Genomic DNA, 15,204 nt, shown 5'->3' with positions numbered 1-15,204 from the left:
GAGCCTATTTAAAAAAATAAAGAAGTAAAAATAAAAAGAACATGGTAGGTCTATACATACTGATATGAAAAGATATCTAAAATACATATTTTTTTATATCTAAAATATTTAGTGAAGAAAGCAAGTGGCAAAACAATCCATAGAGCATAATCTAACCAACCTGGATAAATTAAAAGTTTTGTGCGTGCGCTTAAACAAAGCTCTAGAAAGACCTGTACTCAACTGTGTGAACTGTGGTGACCTCTGGAGGGGAGTGTCACAGGGGACCAATTTCACGTTCTATCCTACATATTTCTGTATTGTTCCAATTACTTAAAACAAACATGGATTTTTTAACACACACACACACATATTTTTAAGCATTTATAGCTCTACATAAAAACAAAAAACAGGGGCGCCTGGGTGGCTCAGTCGGTTGTGTGGCCAACTCTTGGTTTCAGGTCAGGTCATGATTTCAGGGTCTTGGGATCGAGCCCCGCATCAGGCTCCCTGCTCAGCCTGGGAGCCTGCTTGTGGATTCTCTCTCTCCCTCTGCCCCTCCCTCTGCTTGCACTCTATCTCTAAAATAAATAAATAGATAAATCTTAAAATAAATAAATAAAAACAAAAAAACCCCACAATGTACACTCCCAATTTTAACCTTGAGGTGGGAGCAATCACGGATGATTTCTTTAGTATGTTTTCCAAAATCTGTGACCGTGAACATGGACTACTTTTCCTTTTTTTTTTTTAAGATTTTATTTTTAAGTAACCTCTATACCCAATGTGGGGCTCGAACTCACAACCTCGAGATCAAGAGTCACATGCTCTACTGACTGAGCCAGCCAGGTGCCCCTGGACTACTTTTCTAATAACTACAATGAGTTAGGTACAGAGGGGAGCCTCTGAGATCAAGGCTGCTTAGGATGTTCTGGGGTCTTGGCCCTCGGAAAGGCCTGGAGAATCAGGACCCAGGCAGGGAAGCTGCAGGTGTGCACACCTGTCCTCCCCTCTGGTCCCTGTACCACCTGTGCCCTGGGCCTGCATCTTTGGGCTCAGATCTAAGCCCCCCACCAGCTGTTGGGGCTTTCCTCTCTCCTCCCAAGCTAATTTCTCCGGCTTCTAGCAGTTGGATTTTCCAGACTCTATCCCCAGGGGCTGGGGAGGATAAGGCTTGGCATAGAAGTCTAAATCCTCGGGCTGGATGCCCTGCCTCGAACAGGTGGGTCTGGTGGGGGTATGGCTATAGGCGTGGGGGGCCAAGGCGGCCTCCCACCTGCCCTGGGATGACAGCAGCCAAGTCAAGTTCACAGGCATGATGTTAATTATGCTCCCATTCACCCAGGACCTTTTATGTGCCTGGCGCTGTGCTCAGCAGCCTGCATATAATACCTCACTTCCCACGACACCCAGAAGGGAGTGACCGATGCTCAGATATGGGGTTTACCCAGCTGGGGAGGTCACACAGCCGGTGAGTGGCAAAGCTGGGCTTGGAACGGCCGTAGCCTGTGCCCGGATGAGACAGCAGAGGCAGCAAAGTGGCTCAGAACCAAGGTGCCAGGCTCAGCCACTCGCCAGCTCTGCCTCGATAACCACTTCCATAAAGTGAGGATAGTAATTGTCACAGGACAGTGTCCAAACAAGCTCCTATAGCTAAGTGCCCAGTGCCTGGTAAATCATCAACACTGGTTCTGATTATTTGTATTATTATGGACAAGGGGGGAGGGGAGAACCTTCAGGGGACACCAGGGTAAGCGTTTGCAAGCTGACCCCCCTCCTCCCAGAAGTTACCTTCAAACTCTCCACGGGAACCAAAGGGGTCTCGGTAGCTCTCGATGAACCCGATGTAACTGGGGGAGTAAAGGGCAGAGATGGAAGAGGGGCAGGCAGGAGGGGGGCAGCCAGGGTGAAGGCTGGTGCCTCACCTCTCCACGATGGGGCCTTTGTCCTGTATCCAGAAGCGGGAGCCCCTCTTGTGGGCCTCGATAGAGCCCTGGGTGAAACTTTCTATGTACTGAGCCAGCATCTGTTCCTGCTGGCTGTTGGCTGCATACGCCTGGGGGTGAGCAGGGGTCGGTCAGCCTCAGGCCACCCACCTGTCCCGGCGCCTGTCTTTGCTGCCCAGAGGGATCTGGAGCTTGCACCCCTCAGCCCCCAGCCAGCCCTACCTTGGCCTTCTCCAGGTGCTCCACCACCTTCTGGAGGATAGGGGCATAGTCCCCCCGAGTCACCTGGAAATGGCTCCCCTGGAATTCGTAGCTCTTCAGCTTGGAAGTCATTTCAGAATGCAGAGCAGGCTCTGAGGGAAGAAGGATCGTTCAGGGAAAAGGCTAGCGTAAGACATCCCAGCAAGCTTCTCACTGTGACACTCTTACTTTAAGATCTTCAATGACTCCCCACTGCCTACAGAAATTAGTATAAACTTTCATTTTCAAAAAATATGTATATAGTTAACTCATTTAAGCCTGACATCAACTCTGGGGGGAGTTATCTCCATTTTACAGATGGGGAAACTAAGGCATGGAGAAGTAAAGTAAGTTTCCAAAGGTCACACGGGCAGCAAGTGGCAGAGCAAGATTCAGACCTAGGGTGGCAAACTGTATTTAGAAAGACAGCCATCACCGAAATGTAAGGAGCCTTATAAGGAGATGAGAGGGTGAACAGGAAGTAGGAGGTAGGGTGAGAGAAGATGCTGGGGGGGGGGGGGGGGGGGACATGAGCCAAGGAAAGCAGGCAGCCTCTAGAAGTTGAAGCTGAGAGAGGCGAGGAAACAGATCGCCCCCTGGAGGCTCCAGAAGGAACTGGAGTCTTGTTTCAGACTTTGGACCCCCAGAGCAGTAACAGAATAACTTTATGTTGTTTCATGCCACTACATTTGTGGTGATTTGTTGTGTTTTGCTTGTTGCCGCTGAGCAGTAGGATATATTTCTAGGTTATGTTGTAAAAGAAAAAAGATAAGCACAGTGTCTCGCACCTCCCAAGGTGACATCCCCCATCAGGAAGTGGGGGCTCTTGGCCCTCCTCCTGACGCTGGGCAGACTTGTGACTCTAGCAGAAGTGATGCCACAGGACTGCCGAGGCCAGGTCATAAAAGGTGACACAGCTTTTGTCCACCCAAGATGGCTCTCTTGGGGTGTCCACCAAGCCACCCAAGGTGGCTCTCTTGGGATGCTCACTGGTGGAGGCCAGCCAACATGGGCAACGTGAAGAAGCCACGTGAGGCGTTCTGGCCCATAGCCCCTGCGGAGGTCCCAGGTGACAGCCAGCATCTTTGGCCGGCCGTGGGAGTGTGTCTGCAGGTGATTCCAGCCCCTGGAATGGCACCCCAGCCTCCGAGTCTCCCCAGCTGTGGCCTCGGACATTGTCACCTGGCACAAGCTGTTCCGATTGTGCCCCATCCCAATTCCTGACCCACAGAGTCTGTGAGCGTGAAGAGGTGGGTTTATAACCCTAAATTTGGGGGTCATCCGTACATAGCGAGAGATACACCAGGAGCACTCAGGCAGCCTGGCTCCAGAGCCTCACTCTCCTCGGTCAAATCCAACGATGTGCCAATCCCTAAACTTTCCCTCCACCATGCTCTGGGACTCACACCGTTCCCTCCATCAGAGGGTGCCATCTTCATCTATTCCCACACCAAAGATGAGTTTCTACCAAGTGCTAGCCACTGGGGAGACAGTGGTCAGTGAAACACACAATTCCTCCTCTTGAGGAGCCCGCAGTCAACAGCAACAACAAAAAAGCCTGGGCAATTACTGGGTGTGCTGATGGGAAAAGAGAAAGTCATGGAAGGACAGGGCAGGGTGCTGGGGAAGGTGATGAGCAGGTGTTCATCACGTGAATGTGTAGACGAGAGGGAGGACTTCGAGGTGGGAAAGGGGACAGACCGTGCAAAGTTCTGCACTTGATCTTAGCCAAAAGGCCGAGAAGCAATTCAGACCGTGCAAAGTTCTGGACAGCAAATGTGACAGCACGGGGTTTTCAGTAAACTACCAAGTACGGCTGGGGCACAGAGTCTAAGTGGGAGGCGGGCAGGGATATGGGGCTGGGGGCTGGCAAGTGGAAAAGGGAGGGCCAGGCTGCAAAGGTCCTCATAGGGGTCTGGACCCCAATTTTCCTCTGAGAATCCTCCTCCCCCCACCTCCAATTCAGGTGCATGGGAGGGGCTGACCTCATCGTCACCTGGCTCTGAGGCAGGCTTGGGATCAGGGTCCAGACAATCAGAGATCTATCTGTCCCTTGACCACAGGGATTGGTTCACAGATAAATACGGGACCCAAAATAGAGAAACTAGAGCCACTCCCAGACCTTATTGAAGAAACTTCTGGGAGAAAAGGGCCCTCTTTCTGCTGGAGTGGCCAGGCTGGTGTCTATCAGGCCCTGTGTGGGAGGAACACGCCATGGATGAAGTGAGAGAGCGGAGCCCAGACACAGAGAGAAATCTCTCGGAATACCGTCCGAGCAGCTGGGTCCAGCTGTGCTTGAAGCCATCCTACTCCGGGCTTCTTAATTACCCAAGCCTGTTAAGTTCCCTTCTGGTTTAGGCAAATGTACAATAGAGTCTTCACTTGTGAAGAGTTCTGAGTGATAGAGCCCTCGGAGATGGATTTGGGCTTTACCCCGAGGGTACTCTGAGAGATATTTAGAAAGCGGACTCCAGTACGTTCGCCATCTCCCGCTTTCTATTCTCCCGAACCTCCAAGACCCATAGCGTCACCTCTTCCACTAAGCCTTCACTGATGCGCAGTTTGGATTTCTCTTCTAGCCTGTTACGGGGCAGGTGGCCCAGCCTCTGTTCCCATTGTTCACACGGATTGTTATCCTTTGTGACACTGCCTGAAGGACGGGGACCGTCAGAGGCTTGCGGCAGTAACATCCACCAAGTGGCCTGGAACCCTCTCCCTGTCCTCATGTCTCCCCCTGTATCTTTACTGTCGCAGCCAGCCCCGGGGCTCGTGTCCCCCTCCTAGGTACCACCGGACGCAGAGCACAGCAGGGAGCACGGCGCCTAGTAGGTCTGCAGTCAACGTGTGCCGGAACTATTAGGTCCATCACTCCCTGGGGGGCCCGGTAACCCCTGTCCTCAGTCCGGCCCCCTCCCCCTCCCCGGGCCAGGAGTGCTGAGGAGGGAGTAAAGGGGTGTGTGAAGCAGCTCACCCATGCCGAGCACAGAAGCCAGCCGCACCTCGTAGCAGGGCTTCCCATCCTGGCTGACGCCCTTGAAGAGTCGCGTGTTGTAGGCACTGAGGTTCTGGAAAAGACCAGGGCAGGGGTTTGGGGAAGAAGAGTAAGTCCAGAGGGGGCCGCAAGGCGGGAGGAGGGAAACGGGTTCACACCAGGGAGAAAGGTACAGAGGCAAAGCAGGCTAGGGCGTCCGGGGGATCGTGCCTGAGTCCGCAGCGATGGGGAGAGAGCAGGTGGGCAGGCCAGGCCGGGCTCCCCGAGACGCTCCGCTCTATACGCTGAGCACTAAGTTTACTAAGCGCTGACCCCACTGTGTCAGCTGACCCAGGGCTACGCGAGGCGGGCTACGCGAGGCAGAGCACGTGGAAACTGTTGCTGGGAGGTAAACCCCATGAGGGACTCCAGGACCTAATCGGAGCAGCTCTGATGTCTCCGCTGTCCTGCCCTCAGGCTGTCACGAAGGCCTTTGGCCTGGGGCGGGCAGGGGCAGCTCCATCACTGGCACGTGTGGGAACGTCTTCCTCGCTGGAGCCAGGCCAACTCTTAGACAAGGATTCCCAAGTCTTTTCTACTTCAAACGCCCAGGATGCCGTGTCTCCGGACCCAAGCTGAAACCTGGGAGTGGGTGCCGATGGCGAGGGGGCCCTGTCAACCCACTGTCCCAAGTTCCCCAACCCTCAAACCTGTGAGTCCAGAAAGTCTTGGGCCAGTTTGGCATCTTCCATGGTGCAATCCCCAGAGAAGTAGGTGGTGATTCCCTGTCGGGGAAAGGGACAGATGGGAGGAGGAACTGCCGAGGTCGGGACACATTGCCCCTAGCCCCTGGCTTCCCGCACTTCCTCCCAGCAGCCTCCACCCTGCTCCCTCTCATCTCTTTCCAGGGGAGAAAACCGTAACACAAATCACACACAGAGGCCCATCTCCAGCCTTCCTGCAGCTCTGCTCCAGCCTTTTGCCGGCTGGCCCACCCCGAAGGCTTGCTCCTTTCCCATCTTCCCCTCCTCAGCTCCCTCGAGCTCTCAGCTCTTCTCTTCTTCCCTTCTGCACACACCACCCCAGGCTGTCAGAACCAGAAGGGCATTCAGAAAGCACTCCATCCAACTTGCTTCCTAGTTTACAAATGACAAAACTGAAGCCCACTGCCTCCTTATGCAGTATCCTTCCCTCCATGCCAGGTGACTCCAAAGGATGCCCTCCACTCTCCTGTACGGTTGGGGGGCCTCACCTCCTTCCCCAGCCCGAGGTGTCGAAGCCTTGGCTCCAGAGAGAACATGAGCTCCCTGCAGGTCTGCCAGAGGCTCCGGACTTCTTCCGGGTGCTGCTGAGCCGCCTTACTCCCCAGGATCACACGTTCCAGCTTCTCCTGCAGGGGAAGAGGCCATTGGCTCGGCCACACCGCCAAGCCTGTCTTCTGGACCTTCCACACCCACCCCCCAGCTCTTCTCCTGCAGTCTAAGACCTGGCTCAAAGTGCAGCTGATGGACTAGCAGCATCGGTATTGCTTGAGAAATGTTGAGCCTCAGGCCCCACAGCAGACCGGTTCAGTCAGAAGCTGCATTTCAACAAGATGGCCAGGCAACTTGTGTGTGCAAGTGCTGAGAGCCCAGGTGTAAGAGTGGCCTCTGCCCGAGATGGGCCCAAGCTCACAGTGCCAGTGAGGGACTCACCGTGCCCGGGCCTCTCCACCATCCCCAGTGATGAGATGACCAGGCTCCATTTTCGCAAGCACTTAAGTTCATACATCCTCCCCTTGTACGCCCTCAGGTCAGCATAGTCAGGAAGAAACACTGCTTTCCCTTTATATGTGACAGGCATGGCAGTGACAGGGTCAAGGTTCCACTTAGGCCCCCACTCCCATCCCGCCGGCCCCAAATTCCTCACCTTCCCCAGCCGTCCCTCAACTCACCTTGGGCAGGTTGGGAACAAACTTGGTGTCGCCAAAGGACTTGTAGTTGCCCATGTTGGAGTAGATACCTGCAGCATAGACCAGGAACGCCTGGGGGGAGGTGGGCATCAGAGATCCGGAAACACAGCCCCCCCCACAACCGGACCCCACCCCAGGGAGGTTCCCTCCTGAGATGTTAACACCCAGAGGAACCAGTATAGGCAAGGCTGGGAAATCTGGGGGCAGGACCCAGATCCCGGCAGGCCCCAGTCTGGCCCCAACATACTTTCACAGACCAATCTTCACACACCCAGTGTCCAGCCAAACCAGTCTTCTCAGCAGCCCCCAAACACACCCACCTTTGTTCCCGCTATGCCCAGCACCCTCTCAGCCTCCCGCGGCCATTCCGTATGAGCTCTGAAGCCCTGCTGAAACACTGCCTCTGCCTCCTTCTGCAGAAAGCCTGTCTTCTGCCCCCAACCAGCCAGGCAGCTGGAACTGGAAGCATCCAATGTTAGAGCTGGAGGGGCCTTGATCATCTGCTCTATAGCTTTTGCAGGCCGAAAACTTAGTCTCCTTCCTCTGGCAACAAGACCTCAATCTTCCTCTTGGGAAGGGAGGATCTCCCTTCCCTGACTCCGGGGGTAGTCCCAGGCTCAAGCTAGACAGACAGTAAGAGCCCTACCCAGGCATTTCCTAGTGGCAAAGAGCCTCTGTTTTTATACTAGGGATCATGGAGCCTGGAGCCCCTGGAGCTCCCCTGTTGGAGTGAAGAAAGAAAGTAGGGCTGAGAGATGAAGATTGCATCAAAATGGTATCCCTGATCCCCTGAATCCAGCCGTGACTGAAGCCTGCGCTAGCCCTGGACTTTTCAATTATGTGAGGCAGTAATGCTCTCTTTTTTAAAGTAGACTTTATTTTTTAGAGCATTTCAGATCCACAGCAAAACTGGGAAGAAAGTATGCAGATTCCCCATGTACCTGCTGCCCCCCGACACGAACAGCCCTCCGTATTATCAACGTCTTCCACTGGAGTGGCACATTTGTGACAACTGATGAACCTACCTGGACACATCATCACCCAAGACCACAGTCTACATTAGGGTTCACTCTTGGTGTACACTCTATGGGTTTGGACAAATGGATGGCATATATCCACTCCTACATACGATACATTATACTATAGAGTAGTTTCACCGCCCTATATATCCCTCCCCTCAATGCCCGGCAACCACTGATCTTTTTTACGATCTCCATGGTTTTGTCTTTTCCAGAATATCATATAGATGGAATCAAACGTATGTAGGCTTTTCAGATTGGCTTCTTTCACTTAGTAATATGCATTTGACTTCCCCCTGTCTTTTCATGGCTTGATACCTCATTTCTTTCTAGCACTGAATAATATTCCATTGTCTGGGTGGATCACAATTTGTCAACTCAGCTAGTGAAGGACATCTTGGTTGCTCTCACTGTTGGCAGTTGTGAATAAAGCTGCTACAAACATCCATGTGCAGGCTTTTGTGTGGACATAAGTTTTTACCTCCTTTCGAATTTCACCTCAGTAAATAGCAAGAAGCATGATTGCTGGATCATATATAGTAAGAGCAGATTTGTTTTGCAAGAAACTGCCGAACTACCTTCCACAGTGGCCGTATGAGTTTGCATTCCCAGCAGCAATGAACAAGAGTTCCTGTTTCTGCACATCTGCAACACCATTTGGTGTTGTCATGTTTTGGATTTCGGCAAAGCTAATGGCTGTGTAGTGGTTATCTCATTATTTTACTTATTTGCAATTCCCTAATGACATAGGACGTGGAACATCTCTTCACACGCTTACTTGCCATCTGCATTTCTTCTTGGGGAAAGTATCCGTTACAGTCTTTGGCCCATTTAATTGGGTTGCTTGTTTTCTTACTGTTGAGTTTTAAGAGTTCTTTATATATTCTGGCTAGGAGTCCTTTATCAAATATTATCTTTTGCAAATATTTTTTCCCAGTCTGTGGCTTGATTTTTTATTCTCTTGACAATGTCTTTCACAAAGCAGGACTTTTTAATTATATTGAAGCCCAGCTTATCAACTATTTCTTTACGGATCATACTTGGTGTTGTACCATAAAAAGTCATCTCCATACCCAAGGTCATCTAGATTTTCTATGTTATCTTCTGGGAGTTTTACAGTTTTGTATTTAACATTTAATTCTGTGATCCACTTTGAATTAACTTTTGTGAAAGATGTAAGGTCCATGTCTGGTCTAGATTCTCTTTCTTTCTTTTCTTTTTTTTGCATGTGGATGTCCAGTTGTTCCAGAACCATTTGCTGAAAAGACTATTTTTACTCCATTGTGTTGCTTTGCTCCTTTGTCAAAGATCAGTTGACTGTATTTATGGGGGTCTATTTCTGGGCTCTTTATTCTATTGCATTGATCTATTTGTCTGCCCTTTTGCCAACACCACACTATCTTGATTACTGTAGCTTTAGAGTAAGTCTTAAAGTTGAGTGGTGCTGATCCTCCAACTTGGTTCTTCTTCTTCACTCTTTCCCCAAAATGTGTTGAAAATAAAATAACTTGCTGGGATTTTTAATCACATTGCATTGAATCTATAGATAAAGTTGGGAAGAACTGACATCTTTTTTTTTTATTTAAGATTTTATTTATTTATTGGAGAGAGTGAGAGCACAAGCAGATTGAGGGGAAGAGGGAGAAGCAGATTCCCCACTGAGCAGGGAGCCCAACATGGGGCTTGATCCCAGGACCCTGGGATCATGACCTGAGCCTAAGGCAGACGCTTAACCAACTGAGCCACCCAGGCGCCCCAAGAACTGACATCCTGACAATACAGAATCTTCCTATTCATGAACATGGACTATTTATTTAGTTCTTTGGTATCTTTATTTATTTATTTAGTTCTTTGGTATCTTCCATCAGCTTTGTAGTTTTCCTCATTTAAGTTTTGTACATGTTTTGTTGTATTTTTATACTATATATTTCACTTTCTTGTGTGCTATTTAGAAATGGTATTATGGTTTTAATTTCAAATTCTTTTTTTTTATAATTTTTTTTTAAAGATTTTATCTATTTATTTGACAGAGAGAGACACAGCGAGAGAGGGAACACAAGCAGGGGGAGTGGGAGAGGGAGAAGCAGGCTTCCCACGGAGCAGGGAGCCCGATGCGGGGCTCGATCCCAGGACCCTGGGATCATGACCTGAGCCAAAGGCAGATGCTTAATGACTGAGCCACCCAGGTGCCCCTTAATTTCAAATTCTTATGGTTCCTTTCCGGTATATTAAAAGCAACTGACTTTTGTATATATATATATATATATATTCAAAATTTTTCTTTATTTGTCAAAGGGGGTGAGAGAGCACAAGCAGGGAGAGAGGCAGGCAGAAGGAGAAGCAGGCTCCCTGCTGAGCAAGGAGCCCAATGTGGGACTCAATCCCAGGACCCTGGGATCATGACCTGAGCTGAAGGCAGACACTTAACTGGCTGAGCCACCCAGGCATCCCCTGACTTTTTCATATTAACTTTGTACCCTGCAACCTTGCTATAATCGCTTATGAGTCCCAGGAATTTTTTGGTCAGTTCTTTTGGATTTTGTACATAGATGGTCAATCGTATTTTCTGCGAACAAAGACAGTTTTGTGTCTCCCTTCTTAATCTGCATACGTTTTATTTCCTGTTCTTGCCTTACTGCATTAGCTAGGACTTCTGGTACAATGCTGAAAAACAGTGGTGAGGGGACTTCCATGCCTTGTTCCTGATCTTAGTGGGAAAGCTTTGAGCTTTTCACCATTAAATATGATGTTAGCTGTAGGGCTTTTGTAGATAGGCTTTATCTTTATCAAGTTGAGGAAGCTCCCCTCTATTCCTAATTTACTTAGTTTTATCATGAATGGGTGCTGAATTTTATCAAATGCTTTTTCTGCATCTATTGATATGATCATGTGGTTTTCTTCTTTAGCTTGTTGATGTGACGAATTATTTATTTCCAAATGTTGAACCAGATTTGCACACCCAGGATAAATCCTACTTGGTCATTGGTTTTTTATACATTGTTGGATTTGATTTGCTAATGTTTTGCTAAGGATTTTTGCATCTATGTAAATGAGAAATAATGGTCTGTAGTTTTCTTTTCTTGTAATGCCTTAGTTTGGTTTTGGTATTAGGATAATGTTGGCCTCACAGAATTAATTAGGAAGGATTCCCTCTGTTCCTCTCTTTTTGAGATTATAGAGAACTATATAATGTTGTCCTTAAATGTTTTGGTATAATTCACCAGTGAACCCATGTGAGCCTGGTGTTTTCTGTTTGGGAAGATTATTAATTATCGATTCAATTTCCTTAAGGCCCATGGGATTTATAGTGATGTTTCATCTTTCATTTCTGATATTAATAGTTTATGATTTTTCTCTTATTCCCTTAGACTGGTCAGAGGCTTATGAATCGTTGTGGTCTGAATGTTTGTGTCCCCCATCCCAATTCATACATTGAACTCTAACCCCCAAAGTGATGGTATTAGAAGGTGGGGCCCTTGGGAGGTGGTTAGGTCATGAGGGCAAGAGCCCTCATCATTGGAATTAGTGCCCTTACAAGAGACACCAAAGAGCTAGTTCATCCATTCCACCATGATAGGACACAGTGAAGTCAGCAGTGTGCAAATCGGAAGAGGGCTTTCACCAAAACTTGACCGAGCTGGCACCCTGAACTTGGACTATCATATGAGAAATAAATTTCTGTTTATAAGCCCCTCAGTGGTATTTTGTTATAGCAGCCCCAAAAGACTAAGACATCAATTTTGCTGATCTTTTCAAAGAACCAGCTTTTGGTTTCATTAATTTTCCCTACTGATTTCCTGTTTTCAATTTTATTGATTTCTGCTCTAATTCTTTTTATTTCTTTTCTTCTGCTACTTTGGATTTAATTTGCTCTTCTTCTTTTTTTTTTCCTAAGGTGGAAACAGACGATTGATTTTAGATCTTTCTTCTTTTCTAATATATGCTTCAATGCTATAAATTTTCCTCTAAGCATTGCTTTTGCTGCATCCCACAAATTTTGATAATTTGTTTTCATTTTAGTTCAATATATACATATATATATATGCATGGGGGTGGAGGAGGCAGAGGGAGAGGGAGAGGGAGTTTTAAGCAGATTCTGTGCTGAGCCCAGAGCCCAACACGGGGCTCAATCTCACAACCCTGAGATCCCGACCTGAGCCAAAACCAAGAGTTGGATGCTTAACTGATTGCGCCACTCAGGTGCCTGTAAAAAAATACATATATTTTTAAGTAGTCTCCACACTGGGCCATCAATGCGGGGCTTGAACTCACAACCCTAAGATCAAGACCTGAGTTGAGATCGAGTCAGCCGCTTGGGGGTGCCTGGGATCGAGCCCCACATCAGGCTCCCTGCTCGGCGGAGAGCCTGCTTCTCCCTCTCCCTCTGCTGCTCCCCCTACTTGTGCTCACTCTCTCTCTCTGTCAAATAAATAAATAAATGAAATCTTAAAAAAAACAAAACAAAAAAAGTCAGCCACTTCACTGACTGAGCCACTCAGGCGCCCCTTAGTTCAAAATATTTTTAAATTTCTCTTGAGATTTCTTCTTTGACCCACGGATTATTTAGAAGTGTGTTGTTTATTTTATTTTTTTTAAGATTTTATTTATTTATTTGACAGAGAGAGACACAGCGAGAGAGGGAACACAAGCAGGGGGAGTGGGAGAAGGAGAAGCAGGCTTCCTGCTGAGTAGGGAGCCCGATGTGGGGCTCGATCCCAAGACCCTGGGATCATGACCTGAGCCAAAGGCAGACGCTTAACATCTGAGCCACCCAGGCACCCCTAGAAGTGTGTTGTTTAATCTCCAAGTATTTGAGGATTTTCCAGTTATCTTTCTGTTACTGGTATCTAATTTAATTCCATTTTGATCTGAGAGCAGACATTGTATTACTTCCATTCTTTTAAATTTGTTAAGGTGTGTTTTATAGATCTGAATGTGGTCTATCTCAGTGGATCGTCCACATAAGCTTGAGAATACATATTCTGCTGTTGTTGGATGAAGTAGACTATAGATGTCTTGATATCCAGCTGACTGATGGTGTTGTTGAGTTCAACTATGTCCTTACTGATTTTCTGCCTGCTAGATTTGTCTGATAGAAGGGTGTTAAAGTCTTCAACTATAGTAGTGGATTCATCTATTTCTCCTTATAGTTGCATCAGTTTTTGTCCCGAATATTTTGATACTCTGTTAGACATACACATTAAAGACTGTTGTCTTCTTGGAGAACTGACCCTTTTATCATTATGTAATGCCCTCTTTATCCCTGATAACTCTCCAGGCTCTGAAGTTTGCAAAATTAATATACCTACTCCCACTTTCTTTTGATTAGTGTTGGCATGGTATATCTTTCTCTATCCATTTATATTTAAGTGGGCTTCTTGTAGACAAGATATATTTGTCTTGTTTTTTGATCCATTCTGACAATCTGTCCTTTATTTTTTATTTTTAAAATATTTTATTTATTTGACAGAGAGAGACACAGCGAGAGAGGGAACACAACCAGGGGGGAGTGGGAGAGGGAGAAGCAGGCTTCCCACTGAGCAGAGAGCCCAATGTGGGGCTCGATCCCAGGACCCTGGGATCACGACCCGAGCCGAAGGCAGACGCTTAACGACTGAGCCACCCAGGCACCCCAATCTCTGTCTTTTAACTGGTACATTTAGACCACTGTCATTCACAGTGATCACTGATATGGTTGGATTAGTATCTACCATATTTGTTACTGTTTTCTATTTGTTGTCCTTGTTCTTTGTTCCTATTTTTGTCTTCCATTCTTTTTCTGCCTTTTGTAGTTTTAACTGAGCCTTTTACATGAGTCCATTTCCTCTCTTTTCTTAGCTTATCAGTTATACTTTTTTACTTTTTAGTGTTGCCCTAGATTTTACAATATGCCTTTATAACTAATCCAAGTCCACTTTCATATAACACTATATTGCCCCATGGATAGCATGATACCTTATAATAACCTTATAATAACAAAGTAATTCTAATTCCTGTCTCCTCTCCCTTGCATCACTGCTGTCATTTATTTCACCTATATAAAAGCACACATAAGTTTTATATAGGTATAAATATGTAAATTACATATAATGTAGATAAACATAAGCATGCATAATCAAATACACTGTTCCTATTATTTTGAACAAATGGGTATCTCTTAGATTAAGAATAAAAAAAAAAGTACGTTTTTTTTTTTACCTTCAGTTTTTCCTTCTCCAATGCACTCCCTTTCTTACGTAGATTTCAGTTTCAGACCTCTATCGTTTTTCTTTTCCCTGAAGAACTTTTGACCTTTCTTGCAAAGCAGGTCCACCGGCAATACATGACCTCAATTTTTGTTTGTCTGACAAAATCTGTTTTTCCTTCACTTTTGAGGGATAATCTCACCAGGTACAGAATCCTAGGCTGGTAGCTTTTTGTATTAACACTTCAAATACTTCAATCTACTCTCTTCTTGCTTGTGAGGTTTCTAAGGAGTTGGATGCAATTCTTATCTTTGCTCCTCTAAAGGTAGGATCCATTTTTCCTCCAGCTTCTTCTTCTAGGACTTTTACTTTGATTTTCTGTAGTTTGAAAATATGTAGTTTTTTTGGCATTTAATATTCCACTTAGTGTTCGCTGAGCTTCATGGATCCATGGTTTATTATATGACATTAATTTGGGGAAATTCTCAATCATTATTGTTTCAGATATTTCTTTGTTTTCTCTTTCTTCCTCTTCTGGTATTCCCATTACATATTCGTTATACCTCCTGTGGTTGCCCTACAGTTCTTAGATACTCTGTTCTGTGTTTTTCAGTCTTTTCTCTCTGCTGGTCAGTTCTTAAGATTTCTATTGGGATATCCTCAAGCTCAGTGAGTCGTTCCTCAGCTGTGTCAAGTCTACTAACAGAGACTATTAGTAAGCCCAGCAAAGGTATTCTTCATTTCTGTGTCTTCTGACTTCTAGCGGTTTGGGTTCTTTCTTAGGATTTCCATCTCTCTGCCCATCTGTTCTTGCATGTTGTCTGCTTTATCCATTAGAGCCCTTAGCATATCAGCCAACAGTTGTTTTAACTCCTGGTCTGGTAAGTCCAACATCCCTGCCATGTCGGAATCT

At 46.9% G+C, this 15,204-nt stretch overlaps 1 protein-coding gene across 4 annotated transcripts in view; it reads right to left on the bottom strand.

Annotated features, from left to right (window-relative positions):
* The window catches only part of DPP3 (dipeptidyl peptidase 3), a 39,781-nt gene that overhangs the window by 17,729 nt on the left and 6,848 nt on the right, over positions 1-15,204 (bottom strand). For all 4 annotated transcript variants that reach the window (XM_032414451.1, XM_032414452.1, XM_032414453.1 and 1 more), the window contains exons 3-9: positions 7,070-7,159; positions 6,389-6,526; positions 5,847-5,921; positions 5,137-5,230; positions 2,148-2,278; positions 1,905-2,035; positions 1,771-1,829 (exon numbers count right to left, since the gene is read on the bottom strand). In XM_032414451.1, the coding sequence (XP_032270342.1) occupies positions 1,771-1,829; positions 1,905-2,035; positions 2,148-2,278; positions 5,137-5,230; positions 5,847-5,921; positions 6,389-6,526; positions 7,070-7,159 (718 nt within the window). The remainder of the gene's footprint in view (positions 1-1,770; positions 1,830-1,904; positions 2,036-2,147; positions 2,279-5,136; positions 5,231-5,846; positions 5,922-6,388; positions 6,527-7,069; positions 7,160-15,204) is intronic.

The sequence above is a fragment of the Phoca vitulina genome, unplaced genomic scaffold (genome assembly GCF_004348235.1).
Source record: "Phoca vitulina isolate PV1807 unplaced genomic scaffold, GSC_HSeal_1.0 scaffold16, whole genome shotgun sequence".
Lineage (NCBI taxonomy): Eukaryota > Metazoa > Chordata > Mammalia > Carnivora > Phocidae > Phoca > Phoca vitulina.
The sequence above is the reverse complement of the archived record's forward strand: the minus strand, read 5'-3'. Positions and strand labels throughout refer to the sequence as shown.